This window comes from Phyllostomus discolor, chromosome 13 (genome assembly GCF_004126475.2).
Source record: "Phyllostomus discolor isolate MPI-MPIP mPhyDis1 chromosome 13, mPhyDis1.pri.v3, whole genome shotgun sequence".
Taxonomy (NCBI): Eukaryota; Metazoa; Chordata; class Mammalia; order Chiroptera; family Phyllostomidae; genus Phyllostomus; species Phyllostomus discolor.
In genome coordinates, this window is record NC_040915.2 from 56,639,561 (window position 1) to 56,652,564 (window position 13,004).

General features: G+C 50.0%; 1 protein-coding gene across 5 annotated transcripts in view; it reads right to left on the bottom strand.

The window, feature by feature from the left end:
• Positions 1-13,004, bottom strand: part of THOC5 (THO complex 5) — a 30,100-nt gene continuing 17,096 nt past the window's right edge. For all 5 annotated transcript variants that reach the window (XM_028527675.2, XM_028527673.2, XM_028527674.2 and 2 more), the window contains 8 exons: positions 9,428-9,529; positions 8,773-8,869; positions 8,052-8,166; positions 6,683-6,786; positions 6,452-6,539; positions 3,667-3,782; positions 2,797-2,987; positions 1-201 (listed from right to left, as the gene is read on the bottom strand). In XM_028527675.2, coding sequence (XP_028383476.1) covers positions 138-201; positions 2,797-2,987; positions 3,667-3,782; positions 6,452-6,539; positions 6,683-6,786; positions 8,052-8,166; positions 8,773-8,869; positions 9,428-9,529 — 877 coding nt within the window. In that variant the 3' untranslated portion in view covers positions 1-137. The remainder of the gene's footprint in view (positions 202-2,796; positions 2,988-3,666; positions 3,783-6,451; positions 6,540-6,682; positions 6,787-8,051; positions 8,167-8,772; positions 8,870-9,427; positions 9,530-13,004) is intronic.

Below are 13,004 nucleotides of genomic sequence, written 5' to 3' on the forward strand. Positions count from 1 at the left end.
CTTGGTCAGATGATACTTTAATCAGCTGGAAATATAAAACCTGCCCTTGGAGACTATCGGGGCCACATGTGGGACAGAGGAGAGCGCGGAGGCACAGCACTTGGGGCCCAGCGGGGAGTGACAGGCCGAGCAGGAGGTCAGCGATGGCTGAAGAATCCTTGAGGGTGGTTGTACTTAAACGGCTTCATCCTGCTGGGACCGCTAGAGAAACAGAGGGGAGAGCAGTTAATACCACGCCCTTTGGGCTGACAGCATGAACTATGGTTATGCACACAATACTGTACAGCTGTTAGGGAAAAAAAAGGAACGGGCGAGACTGCAGAACAGCATGGAAGGTGTGATACCATTTTGGTGAAGACGTCTCTATATGCCTGCAAGTGCATGAAGACAGGCCTGGAAGGGCCTCACTGACCATGCACACTCCTGGGGACGGGGCTTGGGCACCCTCAGTTTTAGTGTTTTTACACAATTCTTCACTGATGTTTCTGTGTTTAACAACCAACATGGTTTTGTGCTATAATTTTAAAAAGTTAAAAAAAATGGTAAAAACCTCCTTTGCAGGAGATTCCCACGCAGGCGGGAGTCTGAAGTTGGGGGATAGGAAGAATCTGCACTAAATGCCTACCTCAGAGATACTGTTTCTATACTTTTATAGATTTTACAGATGGAAAACAGGCTCAGGTGGTTAAACTATCTGCCCAACATCACACAGTCAGAAGAGAGCAGAGCCCAAATTCAAACCCAGGACTGGTGCCAAAGCCTCCGCCTCATGAAGCTCAGGGGCTTCGGCTATCACCCTGGGCCCCAAGCGAAACTTCGCCCAGGGCCCTCCTCCCCACGACTCCACAGTAACTGATGTCCTCCTCATCCATCTATGACTGACATTCAGTGGGAACCACTAGCGACACCTTTGATCTTGGTCTGAGCAAGGGAGGGTGGGAGGGAGTGTGTGCCAGGGACTGCAGAGAGGAGGGGAGAAAAAAGGTTTCAGGTCTAACAGCAGGGCACCGCTTACCCCAGTGCGGGCTCACTGCCTGCACTGCGCTCGGCACTTCACATGCTCCATCGGTTTAATTCCATCCTCCCTGAGTTCCACCACACCCGAAGTGAACGCTGCCTTACCGGAGAGGAATCCGAAGCTCAAAGGGACTAAGTGTAGACCCTAGTCACACAGGTAGGAGCACCAATTTGAACCTAGGCTTTCTGGCCTCAAAGCTTTTGACGCCACATACCTGCTGACGCCAGAAGGGCACTGCCATCGGGTAAGTCTAAGCATACAGCTGAACCCACAGCCTGAAGGTACCCACCCAGCCCCTGTAAATTTTTTGTGCTCAATGTTGGGACTGACTATACTAAGTAACATTTGTTGCATTTAAAAATAACAACGGCCCCTGGGTTTGATCCCAACAGTTCGCTGGACTTCAGGCCAAGAACCTCGCACTTCACCAGTCGTGGAGTTAATTAGATCTGAGCGGCCAAAGCAGCACCTTCCCAGAATCCCCTGGGAGGAGCTCAGGCTAGGTGACATTCAGAGCACTTCACAAAATGGGGCCTTTGGGAACCATTAGATAACAGAAAACAAGCAGCGGCCAGGTGAGAGATGCCACCCTTGAATGTGCTAGAGCAGGCTGGGCGGGCAGGAAGAGCTGAGGTCGCACACAGACCCACTAGCGAGTCCCGGACGGCACCAACACCCAGCCACCAGCTCCACCTCCAGCAGCCACACGGGGGCTAGAGCTGGTTATTATCAGATAGCGCCACAGATGAGGCAGGACAAGGTGCCAGACAGGGGCAGGGGGGTGCTGGGGACAGTGTCCCCAGGCTGGGACTGGCTGTCTGAGAAGGCGAGGAGCAAGTAAGGCACCCCTCAGACTGACGGGGAACAGGGGGATGTCCCGCTTGGACACGAACTACAGCCCCTCACCCCCACCAGACACCACCCTCCCCAAGCCCGAGTTCAGAATGGAGGGGCTTCCTGAGCAATGTGAACTCTGGAGTTCGGGAACGGACTCTAAACACTTGAGTTAGGGGATGAGAGGGAGAGAGAGGACCCCGAAGAGAAAGGAAAAGTAGCTAGAAGTGCTGTGAAAACAGACCCCCTGAACACCAAGCCATCAGGACCTGTTAGCACTTCCTGAGCCCCTGTCCATGCCAGGGACCATTCTGGAAGCTTTATGTGAATCGTCTCTAATTTATCGTGAGCTAGAAGGCAATATTTCCACTTTAGCCTTCAGGCAACAGGCTCAGAGCCGAGCCGAAGCGACTCTGCCAGGGTCACACAGCGGGCGAGCAGCAAAACAGAGATGTGCTCCTGTGTCTGTCTCATTCAGAGCTGGTTCCTTCTGTAAAGCCCGGCTGCCTACAGCTGGTCCTCACAGATGAGTGAGCCCCTAGGAAGGGTGCAGCAGACTCTGGGGGCCTGTAGAGGTGCACAGTGTTTGAAAAGCTTATGTGGCCAGTACAGAAATAAGATTCAGCCGAATCCTCTTGGTTCACAGTCCGGTGCTGCTCACTCAGTGGGCAGCCCCACTCCAGGGGGTGTTTGTGAAGAACAACTGGACCAAGCTGGTAGGAAACGCTGCAGGAAAAGTTTCAGGAAGGAGGCAGCAAGCTCTCCTGAGGAAATCCAGCAGCGGGACCTTAATTTCCTCTGTGAAGAGGGAGAAGTGAATCTAGGGAGAGGTATGTATGCCCTCTGTGCCAGGCTCTGATCTCTGCCAGAGATCAGATCTATGCCAACCCCCTGCCCCGTGAGAGGCAGGACTGGGGTCCCTGGCACTCTCGCCCCTCCCTCACCGGAAAAGCCGCAGACACATCTTCTCCTGAGGGAACTCCTTGGGCCCCTCCACGCTGTCATCGTGGCTCTCGGTCTCCAGGTAGACGTCCAGCAGCACACACAGGCGCTGCAGCTGGTTGGTCAAGAGCTGATGGCCAGGCCGGGGGCCACACAGCTCCGTGTAGCACACGTTGACCTCACTCTCCATGGCCTACAGGGTGGGAAGGCCAGAAACTCAGCATGACCTTCGGACTGCTGGGTCTGGCGGCTCCACAACAACCGCAGCTGGGCCTCTGCAGGAGCCGGCCCACACCCCATCAGCAGACCGGACTGCCCCAAGGCTCCCCCTCCTCAAAACAATAGGGTCTTCCTGATTCGGACCCATTACTTTCCCTGCCCTGGACACTCACAGCCCAGATGACAGAGGTGGTAGAGAAGGAACCTTGAGATGTGATCCAATGCAGTAGGTGGCAGGGTTAAACACATGCTCCACGGCCTCAAGGCCACCACAGAATCAAATCAATAGGCATAATAATTAACAGCTGCAATGCCCTCATGTATCGTCTCATTCTAGCAATTCTATGCTTCCGAGTTAATTCACATTTTCACGAAAGCCCAAGACAACCACCTTTCAAGGCAGGCATTTATATTAGCCCTATTTTATAAATGGGGTGAAGCCTGTGGGCCCAAACTCGGAAACTGGTTGAGATGAGAGGAAAAGGCCTAGGCTCTTTCCTCTCCGACATCATGCAGTGTCCAGTAAATCGGGCAGCCCCTCTGCCCTAGAGGCTGTGCCAGGGCCCAAGCCCTCAGCTGAGGCAGCTTCTGCCAAGCCCACCTCCCCAGAGACGCTCTTCCTGCTCCTCCCGTCACCCCCAGCAAGGCCTTACCCGAATGTTGTCATCATTGCTGTTGGTTTTTTCCCCTTTCCAGTTCAGACAGAGCTGGAAAATGGGTGGGATGGAGGAGTAGCCAGGGTTCAGCACCACTGCAGCCTGGAGTTTGGCTGGGAAGGGAGGGCAAAGGAGCAAAAATCAGTGCTGAGACACAGCTTGCTGCCACGCACCATCCCCGTGGGACCCCTCGTGCTGGCTCTGATGTCTCATTAATCCGAGTGCTCCAGAGCACATTCTGGTGCTAAACTGACTTTCCTTTGTTCCGGAATCTCCGAGTGTAGCTGCCAGGTTGTGGAACAGAATGTCTGAGACACTGGTCCTTCCAAGGAGACAGAGGAATGCCTAGAGTCTAGGTGTGTCTAGGGCTCCCCAGAGTCTGGTCCATTCAGAGCTGGTTCCTAAGACTGCTATTTGCTCCTCTGACATAAGTCTGTTCTAACTGGCATTTATTTATTTGTCAGCAAGTTAAGGATTTTCCCATGTAAAGGCTTACTCTGTGTTTTTTTCAATACTATGTACTAGCTGTTACATCAATCAAATCTATCTTCTTAGCCCTGGCTTGCGTAGCTCAGTGGATTGAGCGCGGGCTGCAAACCGAAGTGTCGCAGGTTCGATTCCCAGTCAGGGTACATGCCTGGGTTGCAGGCCACTACCCCCAGCAACCGCACATTGATGTTTCTCTCTCTCTCTCTCTTTCTCCCTCCCTTCCCTGTCTAAAAATAAATAAATAAAATCTAAAAAAAAATCTATCTTCTTTATTCTGTTCCTTTTTAGATATTCTGTTATGTGAAACTTGTTCAAGTCAGCATTACTGAGTACTCTGTTTCCAGCACTGTGCTACGCCCTGTATGCACACCTTACTTCTTCCTACAGTGATTCTGCGATGGGCACCATTATCATCACCCCCAACCTACATATACAGAAACGGAGGCTCCGACAGAATCTTCCTTAAGATCAGACGGGGGCACTGCAGCAGTGCTGCCTAAACCAGAACTGCCTGATGTCAAAGCTGTGTTTGTAATCATTAAATGAAATGTCTTATTGTTAAAAATATTCATTTTTTTCTCTAGTGAAAGTCTTTGCCATTTTCAATAGGATGACACTTAAACTCTCCACCAATGGGCTAAGTATCCCATTCTTTTCTCAGGATTTAAGAGAGAGGAAAAAAAGAAGTCTTTGACACAGCAGTAATTCAAGTGACAGTGCACAGGAAAGTGCAGGTTAAGACAGTTCTTCCCTGACGGCCGCAAAAGCATTAGGTATAAAGTGATTCCTTTCTCTACTGTTTACGGCTCTGTCAAAATAGCCTGTGTGCATTTCTGGATGGATCTCTGTTCACCCAGTTTTTGTTTTAATCCACACTACGTAAATTTGTCAGACTGATTCGTTGTATGACTTAAGGATTAAATATGTATTTGGGCTTGTTGCCCACTTATTCATTTCAATTTCACCCCAATTTTTCAAATTTCTACAATACAGCTGATGAGAATTTTAATTGTGACGCCCACTCTGTGTATGAACCCAGAATACTCATTATCTTTCCAGGCTTCCATCTGCTCAACCAGGAAGCAGAGGTGACGTCTTCCAGTGACCTCCCACCCGTGGGACTCTGTAAACTTCTTGGACTGCATATTTTGTGGCCTTTCAAACAGTACCCCTATGGTGCTTTGGGGTGAGGCGGAAGTATGTTTTAAAAGAAGAGAGGATGCAAAGCAAATGCACAAATTCCAAACAGTGGTCGTCTGCCATGAGGGAGTGCATGAAGGGGAATTAGGGGCCTCGGCTGTATCTGAAATACTTAATTTCCTCGGAATATATTTTTTAACATTTTATTTATTTATTTTCAGAGAGAGAGGAAAGGAGGGAGAAAGAGAGAGAGAAACATCGATCAGCTGCCTCTCACTTGGCCCCAACTGGGGACCTGGCCCACAACCCAGGCATGTGCCCTGATTGGGAATCAAACTGGCGGCCCTTTGGTCTGCAGGCCAGTGCTCAATACACTGAGCCACAACAGCTAGGGCTCCTCAGAATATTTTCTTTTCTTTTCTTCCCCTCCACCGAGAATATTTTTAAACACACACATACATACATACAAACACAAAAGAGAGAAAGGAAAAATTGAAGTAAAGAAACTCTAACGTGAAAGAGTAAAACCTTTCCTTATATTTCTTGCACTGTCTTAAAATTACAGACCGGTTCCTCGACTCTGTGGCCACCGTACCAAGCCCCGGGGATCAGATTCTGCAGTCAGCACCAGGCCTGCCGAGGCCAGACAATAGCATCACAGCGAGTATCTGGGTGGCTCTAGCACAAAGTCCTAGCAAATCAGATGCCAGGACACCTGTGAGGGATCAGTTTTTGATGCCCCCAGAATGAGTGCAGAAACTGCAGAGAGGACGGAAGGTCCTGCCATCCTGTACTTCACAGCCTGACAGGGACATGCCAGCCCTCCCGTGAGGAGGGGGAAGAATATGGAAAGCTAGGGGCTAAGAGCTCAGGGTCAGAGGTCAGACTGGGTTCGAGACTAAGCCTTCACTCCCTCATTTATAAAATGGGAACCCCCCCCCCAGGACTGTCATGAGAATTCAGCGAAACAAAGCACGTACATGACTGAGTAGCAGAACAAGTCCTCGCCAACAATGGCTCTCGACACTCATCACTAAGCCCCTGCAGCAGGACTCCAGGTCTTTCGCTTTCTTTGGGCAACCACGGCCAATGTTTTGTTCTCAGCCACTCCCCTTGCCTGGAACCTCGGTTATCAGCGGAACAAACAAAGTACCTGTGCCCCTTTCCACGAGTGCCATGTAGTAGAGGTTGGTGTCCCCGGCCAGTCCAGCCTCCACAATGTCTTTGGTGAAAGGCAGCTCCTAGAAACCACCACGGACAAGGCATGAACTGCTGGCTCCTCTGCTCAAGCCTCCCGCCCTCTGAGGGAGGGGCAGGAGCCGAGAGGAGACACGGACCTGCAGTCGCCAGGACAGCAAGACTGACCCGTCACTCCCCTACCTACCATGTAATCCTCATGGGCAATCGTCACCCACTTCACCAGGCGAGAGACAACCTTTGCAGGGAAGAGGTACTGGCAATCGCTGGTAACTGGTATGATGCCGTGTTCTAAAAGACATTAAGACAGGCGGTGTCATAGGTAGAAATCAGGGGCCACAATTAGGTGACTAGCATCCTCTGGAGTGTTCAGATGGCCCTGTAAGATGTCCAGGTATACCTGGCACTCAGTGGGTGCCCAGGTCAGCATGTGCCAGGAATATAGGCATAGTAAGTAACCTGACCTTCACCCAAGGCTATGTGCTTGGGGTCACACTGAGCACCAGCATTCATGGTGCTTAACCCTTAAGCAAATGATGGTCAGCAAAAACAAGAACCCCCGGCAGCCAAAACCAGGGACAGTGCCTCTGCAGCAGTGACTGTTAATTAGATCAAATAGCCGAGAGGGCTGTGTTTTCACAGCTGACCTTGATGGAGGAAATGACTGAGATATTCTGTGTCAGTTCCTCTAAGGGAAAAAGGCTGGGTAACTGCTCCAGCATAAATTCCTGCTGGCATTTCAATAAGCAAATATGCCGACACAGTAAATGCTGTCCAGGACGACAATCATCCAACCTTGAGACAAAACAAATTCAGCAATGCAACACCAATGGGGGGAAAGGCCGAGGGACAAGCGATGCTGGTGCTGCCCTGAGAGCTCAGGGTCCACACAGAGCGCAAGAGCCGAGCCAGGGGGCAGGGTCTCTATAGGGGCCCCGGGAAGCCAATGTCTTTCCTGACAGTGACTTCTAGATCAGAAAGATCTTAAGAAAGATCTTCAGCCTCACGACCCCACAAGTGCCTTGTACACGGTAAGCCCTTGACAAGTATTTACTGAATCAATAAATGAAAAGAAGCCCCTGTATGGCCACCACCTTGGTTAACGGCTCACTGGAATCACCTGGGAGCTTATGAAAAACAGAGGGGCTCAACCTTACTCTGGAGGGCGCTAGCTCAGTAGGTCTCAGGGGAGGAAAGAGGGTGGGTTTCTGGGCAGCTGTATTCGAATAAGCTGGAGGTAAGCTCCACAAACCGTGAACTGGACTTGTATGAGGTATCTGCGGAATGCACACCGAAGTCTGAAGTGCACTAACAGACAAGCTGCTCCTGACCAACTTGTGCCACCAGAAGGCTGTGGGCCCCTCTGTGAGGACTGCCCTGATGGCCCAAGGGGAGCTTGGATCTCTGTTTGGGTGGCCCTGCCAACACCTTTGCTCAGCAATAGCCGGAAATCCAGCCCTCTTTGATTTGCTGTCAGGATTTAAGACATCTGAGTGAAGGGCTAAGTTTTCTGTCCCTGTGTGGCTCTCAAGCCACAGCCCTAACCACGAGCTTACCCAGGGATGCAAACTGTTTGTGGAGGGCCAGGCGGGACTGCACCCTGGTCTTCAGCAGCTTCATGGTGGTCTCCATGTGGCTGGCGCTCAGCGAGTGGTCAGCAATCACCGTTTGCTGTGGATGACAGTAAGCGGCACACCTGAGTGCACCCCATCCCTTCCTCCAGGCACTGCCCCTCTTCTAGGACCTTCCTGCTTGCCTGTGGCAGCCAAGATCACTCATGCCCTGAGGCGGGCACCTTACAGGAAAGGCAGGAGTTACCTGCTGTGACAGGCCAGATGCTGAGTCCCAGCAGGAACGACACAAGCTGCTGGGTTCTTAAGAGGCTGTGGCCAGCTCCTGAGAAAAGGAAAGCTTCTGCTAAGGTGCCAGATCCCCTGGGGTTCTGCTTCCTGGGGTTCTGCTTACACTTCATTCTTGGTCTCTTTGTACACAAGACCATGGGGGAGCAGAGCCCAGAGCTGTGCTATACCCAGAGTAAGGACCCAAGTTACTTTGACCTGGAGGGTGTCTAGACTCAAGGAGAGGGCAAAGGTAGCTAAATACCTGTGGGGCTTGGACATTTTAGTGTCCTGAGTGGAGGGAGGACAGATCCCATTCCTGAAGGAAGGCACTCTGCTAATTAAAGCCCCCAAAGGCCATGAGAAGCCCTTCTGGACTCTGCATGGGTAGAGGGGAGGTGGAGCTCTACAGCTAAGAAGACCGGATCAGCGTACACACCTGGGGATGCTCTTTGGGGAAGTGGAGGCCACCCAGCTTCTGTACCCACAAATAGGGGTGACCTAGCTCAAGCACGTAGTCTCTCAAAGTCAGGATGCTGCGTAAAAGAATAAAATGATTTTATAAGTCTTTTCTGCAGTGGTCTCAGCCCACAGCCTTCCTCCCGTCCACCCCAAACAGGCCGGTCCCGCAGGCGCAGCCATGCTTACGGCCGGGCTGCCATCGAAGCCTCCTGACTCCATCAGCTCCCTGCTGTCAATCCCATCTCCCACGTTCACTCCTCTTTCCCTCCTGACAGCCCTCGCACCATAAGCAGATCTCAATAAAAAGGCACTGCACTTGATCTTCTTACCAATTTACCAAATATTTAAATGTTTTTAATTCTCAGAGAATTGTTAAACATTTTTGTTATATCATGTGTTCTTACCATGTTCCCTAAGGTCTGATCCACCCTTCCTGTCCATCCACGACCTCCATTTGCCTCATAAGCAGGGAAGGTCATGTGTTGCCTTCTCTCGATGCAGCATTGTCTCTGGCCCCAGGGCCTCTACCCTCTGAGAGGCTGCTGGCCCTCCCGGGCCTCCAGCACTGGGCTGGACCCACCAGAGAAACTCAGAAACAGGGGCTGAAAGAGGAGGAAACCCTGCTGACTCACCCAACTTTATCAAACTGGTACTGATTGGCTGGATTCGGAGTTTTCTTTCCATGATCCCCAGGATACAAACAGCTCAGGACCGAGTCAGGAGACAGCAAGTCACTGGAAAGGCAGAAGACTGCAGTGAGAAGGCTGTCCGACACTGTGTCTGGGGGCGGACTTGGGCATCCGGGGACAGTAGGGCCACCTCCTACTAATGACCAATAGTCACCGTTTACTGAATGCTTCCTGTGCATCAGACCCTTTACACACTTGAGGTCACTGGATCTTCATAACCCCAGTGAGGTAGGGAGTACTACCATCTTCATCTTACAGAAGAGAAACTCAAGGCTTTCAAAGATATGGCTTGCCCCAAATCATACTGCTTGTAAGTGCTGAAGCTGGGATTTGCACTGTCTTATCAAAGGTGGTTGTACTCTTAATCACTAAATTATGAAAAACAAAACAAAACAACAAGAACAAAACCCCTGTCCCTTTAAGACTTAAATGGTGACCAGGGTCTTACCTAAGGGGACCAGAGCCTCATGATACTGGAAAGGGAAATAATCATAATTTTTATAGGAGCAAAGAGACTCCTTATGACCCTAAAAGGAAGTACGCAACTATGGTGCTGTATTACTTGACCAAATCTCATGCTACTCACAAGAAAAGATCCCCTTTATACTCCAAGAAAAGGACATTATCACACGCACTGGAGACAAGGTGACCCAGCACGGTAAGCAGATAGTCAGCGATGCCACTGCCACCTACCTGGAACCGTCAGAGCTCAGCCTGTAATTCAGTGTGACAGGCAGAGAAGAGGCTGCGTGGTAGGGGAGGATAATGGAGCAATCTAATCGCAAAGGACAGCAGATCCTATTCCTTCCCAGAACCAGCGTAGGCTCTCCATTTCCTCAGGAACAGCGGCAGGAGCAACTGGGGCAGAAGGGTGATCCTGCCGCTCTGAGCCCCTGTGTGCCTTCGGGACTTAATGCTGGGGCAGGGGCAGCTTTGGGCTCTCCTCTGCCTCCCCTTCCCCCAGCACCAGCCCCTTTCTTTGCCTCACATGAAAAATGGGCTAGAAAATAAATAAGAATTGCCAGTCTTTGGGCCAATATTTAGCAACTATTACCAACAGAATGAATCAATCAAAATAAAACAGAATAGCTAAAACTGACATGATAAGCGTTTCTAACTGACAAAACTTGATGTCATAATCAAATCTTCTTGACAAAACTTACATCTGTAATATGTGTCTTAAGACAAACAATTTTGGTAAAAACAACAGACATGCAGGGGGAAGCTACATATAGTTATAAAAATACAACACCAAAACACAAAAAGAACAACTATTTGAGTAGTCAAATCTTTGTTATAAAACTTTAATGGAAAAGGGATTAAAAAAAACCTTGGTAAAATAATAATGGAAAATGATTAAAAATAGTTTAATGGCTTAATGAAAAATTAATGAATTAAAAAGCCCCAATGAGATCATTCTGGAAAATAATATCTTGAGGAAAATTCAGCCAGGCTGGCATAACTCTGATTAAAATGTTTGTATTAAAACACTAATTCCCTAATGAATTAGTAGATCCTGACAACAGTCATCCATATTGCCAACATCACAAAAATAGAGATCGCCCGGGTCTCCTGATGGAAGCACCGAAGAACATCTATGACACAGTCCTGCCCTCCTGTCCCCGTCCAAAAAAATCAAAATGTAATTTTATCAAGCCTCTAAATCTAACTACAATTTACATGAAATACACACGGAAGGAGTAACCCATCAAATTGTACTGCAGGAATGCAATCATCAAAATTTAATTCCGGGGGAAACCTACAGTGCACGCTAACACACTTTCTCAACAAATCAAAAGATGGCAGAGACACCCAGAAGAAAAGACGCTTGGAAGAAGCTTCACCCAACTGCAACATGCAGACCATATAGAGATCCTGAGTCAAAACCCAAATTGTAAAAACCAAACCAAACAACTACCAAAAAACACTCATGAGAAAACCATGAGAGCCACTCTCACTGGCTCTTGGGTGAGATTAAGGAATTAGCATAAAACAGTAATTATAATGAAAAACAAAAAAGTAGATAGATACAGAACACCAAAATCAGACTGACGCCTCCAGGGGTCCGAGCAAGCCTGTACTTGAGCAAGGGCATCTGGAGCTCCAGGCCCAGGGCTCCCATGGCCATGTGCCCCCTGGACCTCAGTTTCTCCATTTGCACAACAGGGAAATAAGCTAAACACCTGAAGGCCCATAAAGATCTTATCCTGTTTCAGGCTGGTCTCCTCCCTCTTTGGGGCCAGGACCCACACGGCAGTGACAGTAATATAGCAGAGTGGTGCACAGGCCTCAGTGTTCTCGCCTTGTAGAGCTCCTATGAGAGTTAAATGAGTTGGTAAGGATAAACACAGCTGTCATTTACAAAGTGCTTCCTCTATGCTAAGCACTTGACCTTACTCTTCACAAGCTCCCTAGAAGCGGATGTTATAATTGACAACCACAGAATGAGGAAATTAGAAGCCAGGATATGTGGCTAAAGGTGCACACAGAGCTCTAAGTGGCAGGCCTGGGACTCGCCAGGGCTCGTAACTAGTCTGCAGTTCTGCCCCCATCACTGCACGTGCACAGCTTAGTGAGGAGCTAAGCTCCGAGGCCAGCCTGCAACCCTGTTAGGACACCTGAGGAGTGAGTGGGCAGAGTGCTTGTGACAAGGAGATCTGCCCCAGCCAGAGTCCTCATGGAGCACCAAAGCTGCTCACTGAACCAAGAGCCCTGCCTGGGCAGTGTAACTGGGTGCTCTGAAGAAGCAAGCCCTGGGCTCCCTCTGCTGGGGTCAGGTGGGAACAGGGTCAATTTCATCCGGAGTGCCCCTGGGTGGTCAAAACTCAAGCACAGGGACCAAGGCTATGGCCCAAAGTGGGTGTGATCTGTAAGTGCAGGGTGGAAAACGTGGGGACACCATTAGGCAGCCATGAAAAGAGCCCTGCCCCATTAGGTGCCAGACTTGTGCCTCCTTCAGTGTCTTTCTACCACTAGTATGAGGACTCGGTGGGACCAGGTAAAGGTGGGGGCAGGATTGCCAGGGCAGGCCAGTGTTCTTGTATGTGAGGCTATTGCACGCTCAGGCCCTCTAGGTCCTCCTCTCTTCTTCCTGTTTGCAGCGGAGGGAGAAGACTGCCATGATCAGGGGCTACTACGCATGCTCCACGGACGGCTATCAATACTGTGCCACTGCTCACCCTCTTCAAAGACCCCATGGGCCCACCACAGTCCTCCTCCCACTGCTCAGGTAGGAACAACCTGGGATTGAGCTGAGCTGTAAAGTGAAAATCCCAGCACCTTGGGAGAGAGAGAGAAAAGGAAAAGAGAGAGTGGCCTACACTGGCCAACCTGATAATGTCTCCCAAATCTCACTTTTACATTTACGCTCTTTCCACACTGGTTGTAGAAAGCTGGTACTCTGTCCCACCTACTCAATTTGCAATATGTTGTAGTCACTTTTGTCATCTGCTGTGTAGGTGGACTTCACCAATTCAAGTCGGTGAGTGCTTTCTAAACGCCAGTTACATTCCGGGCAAAG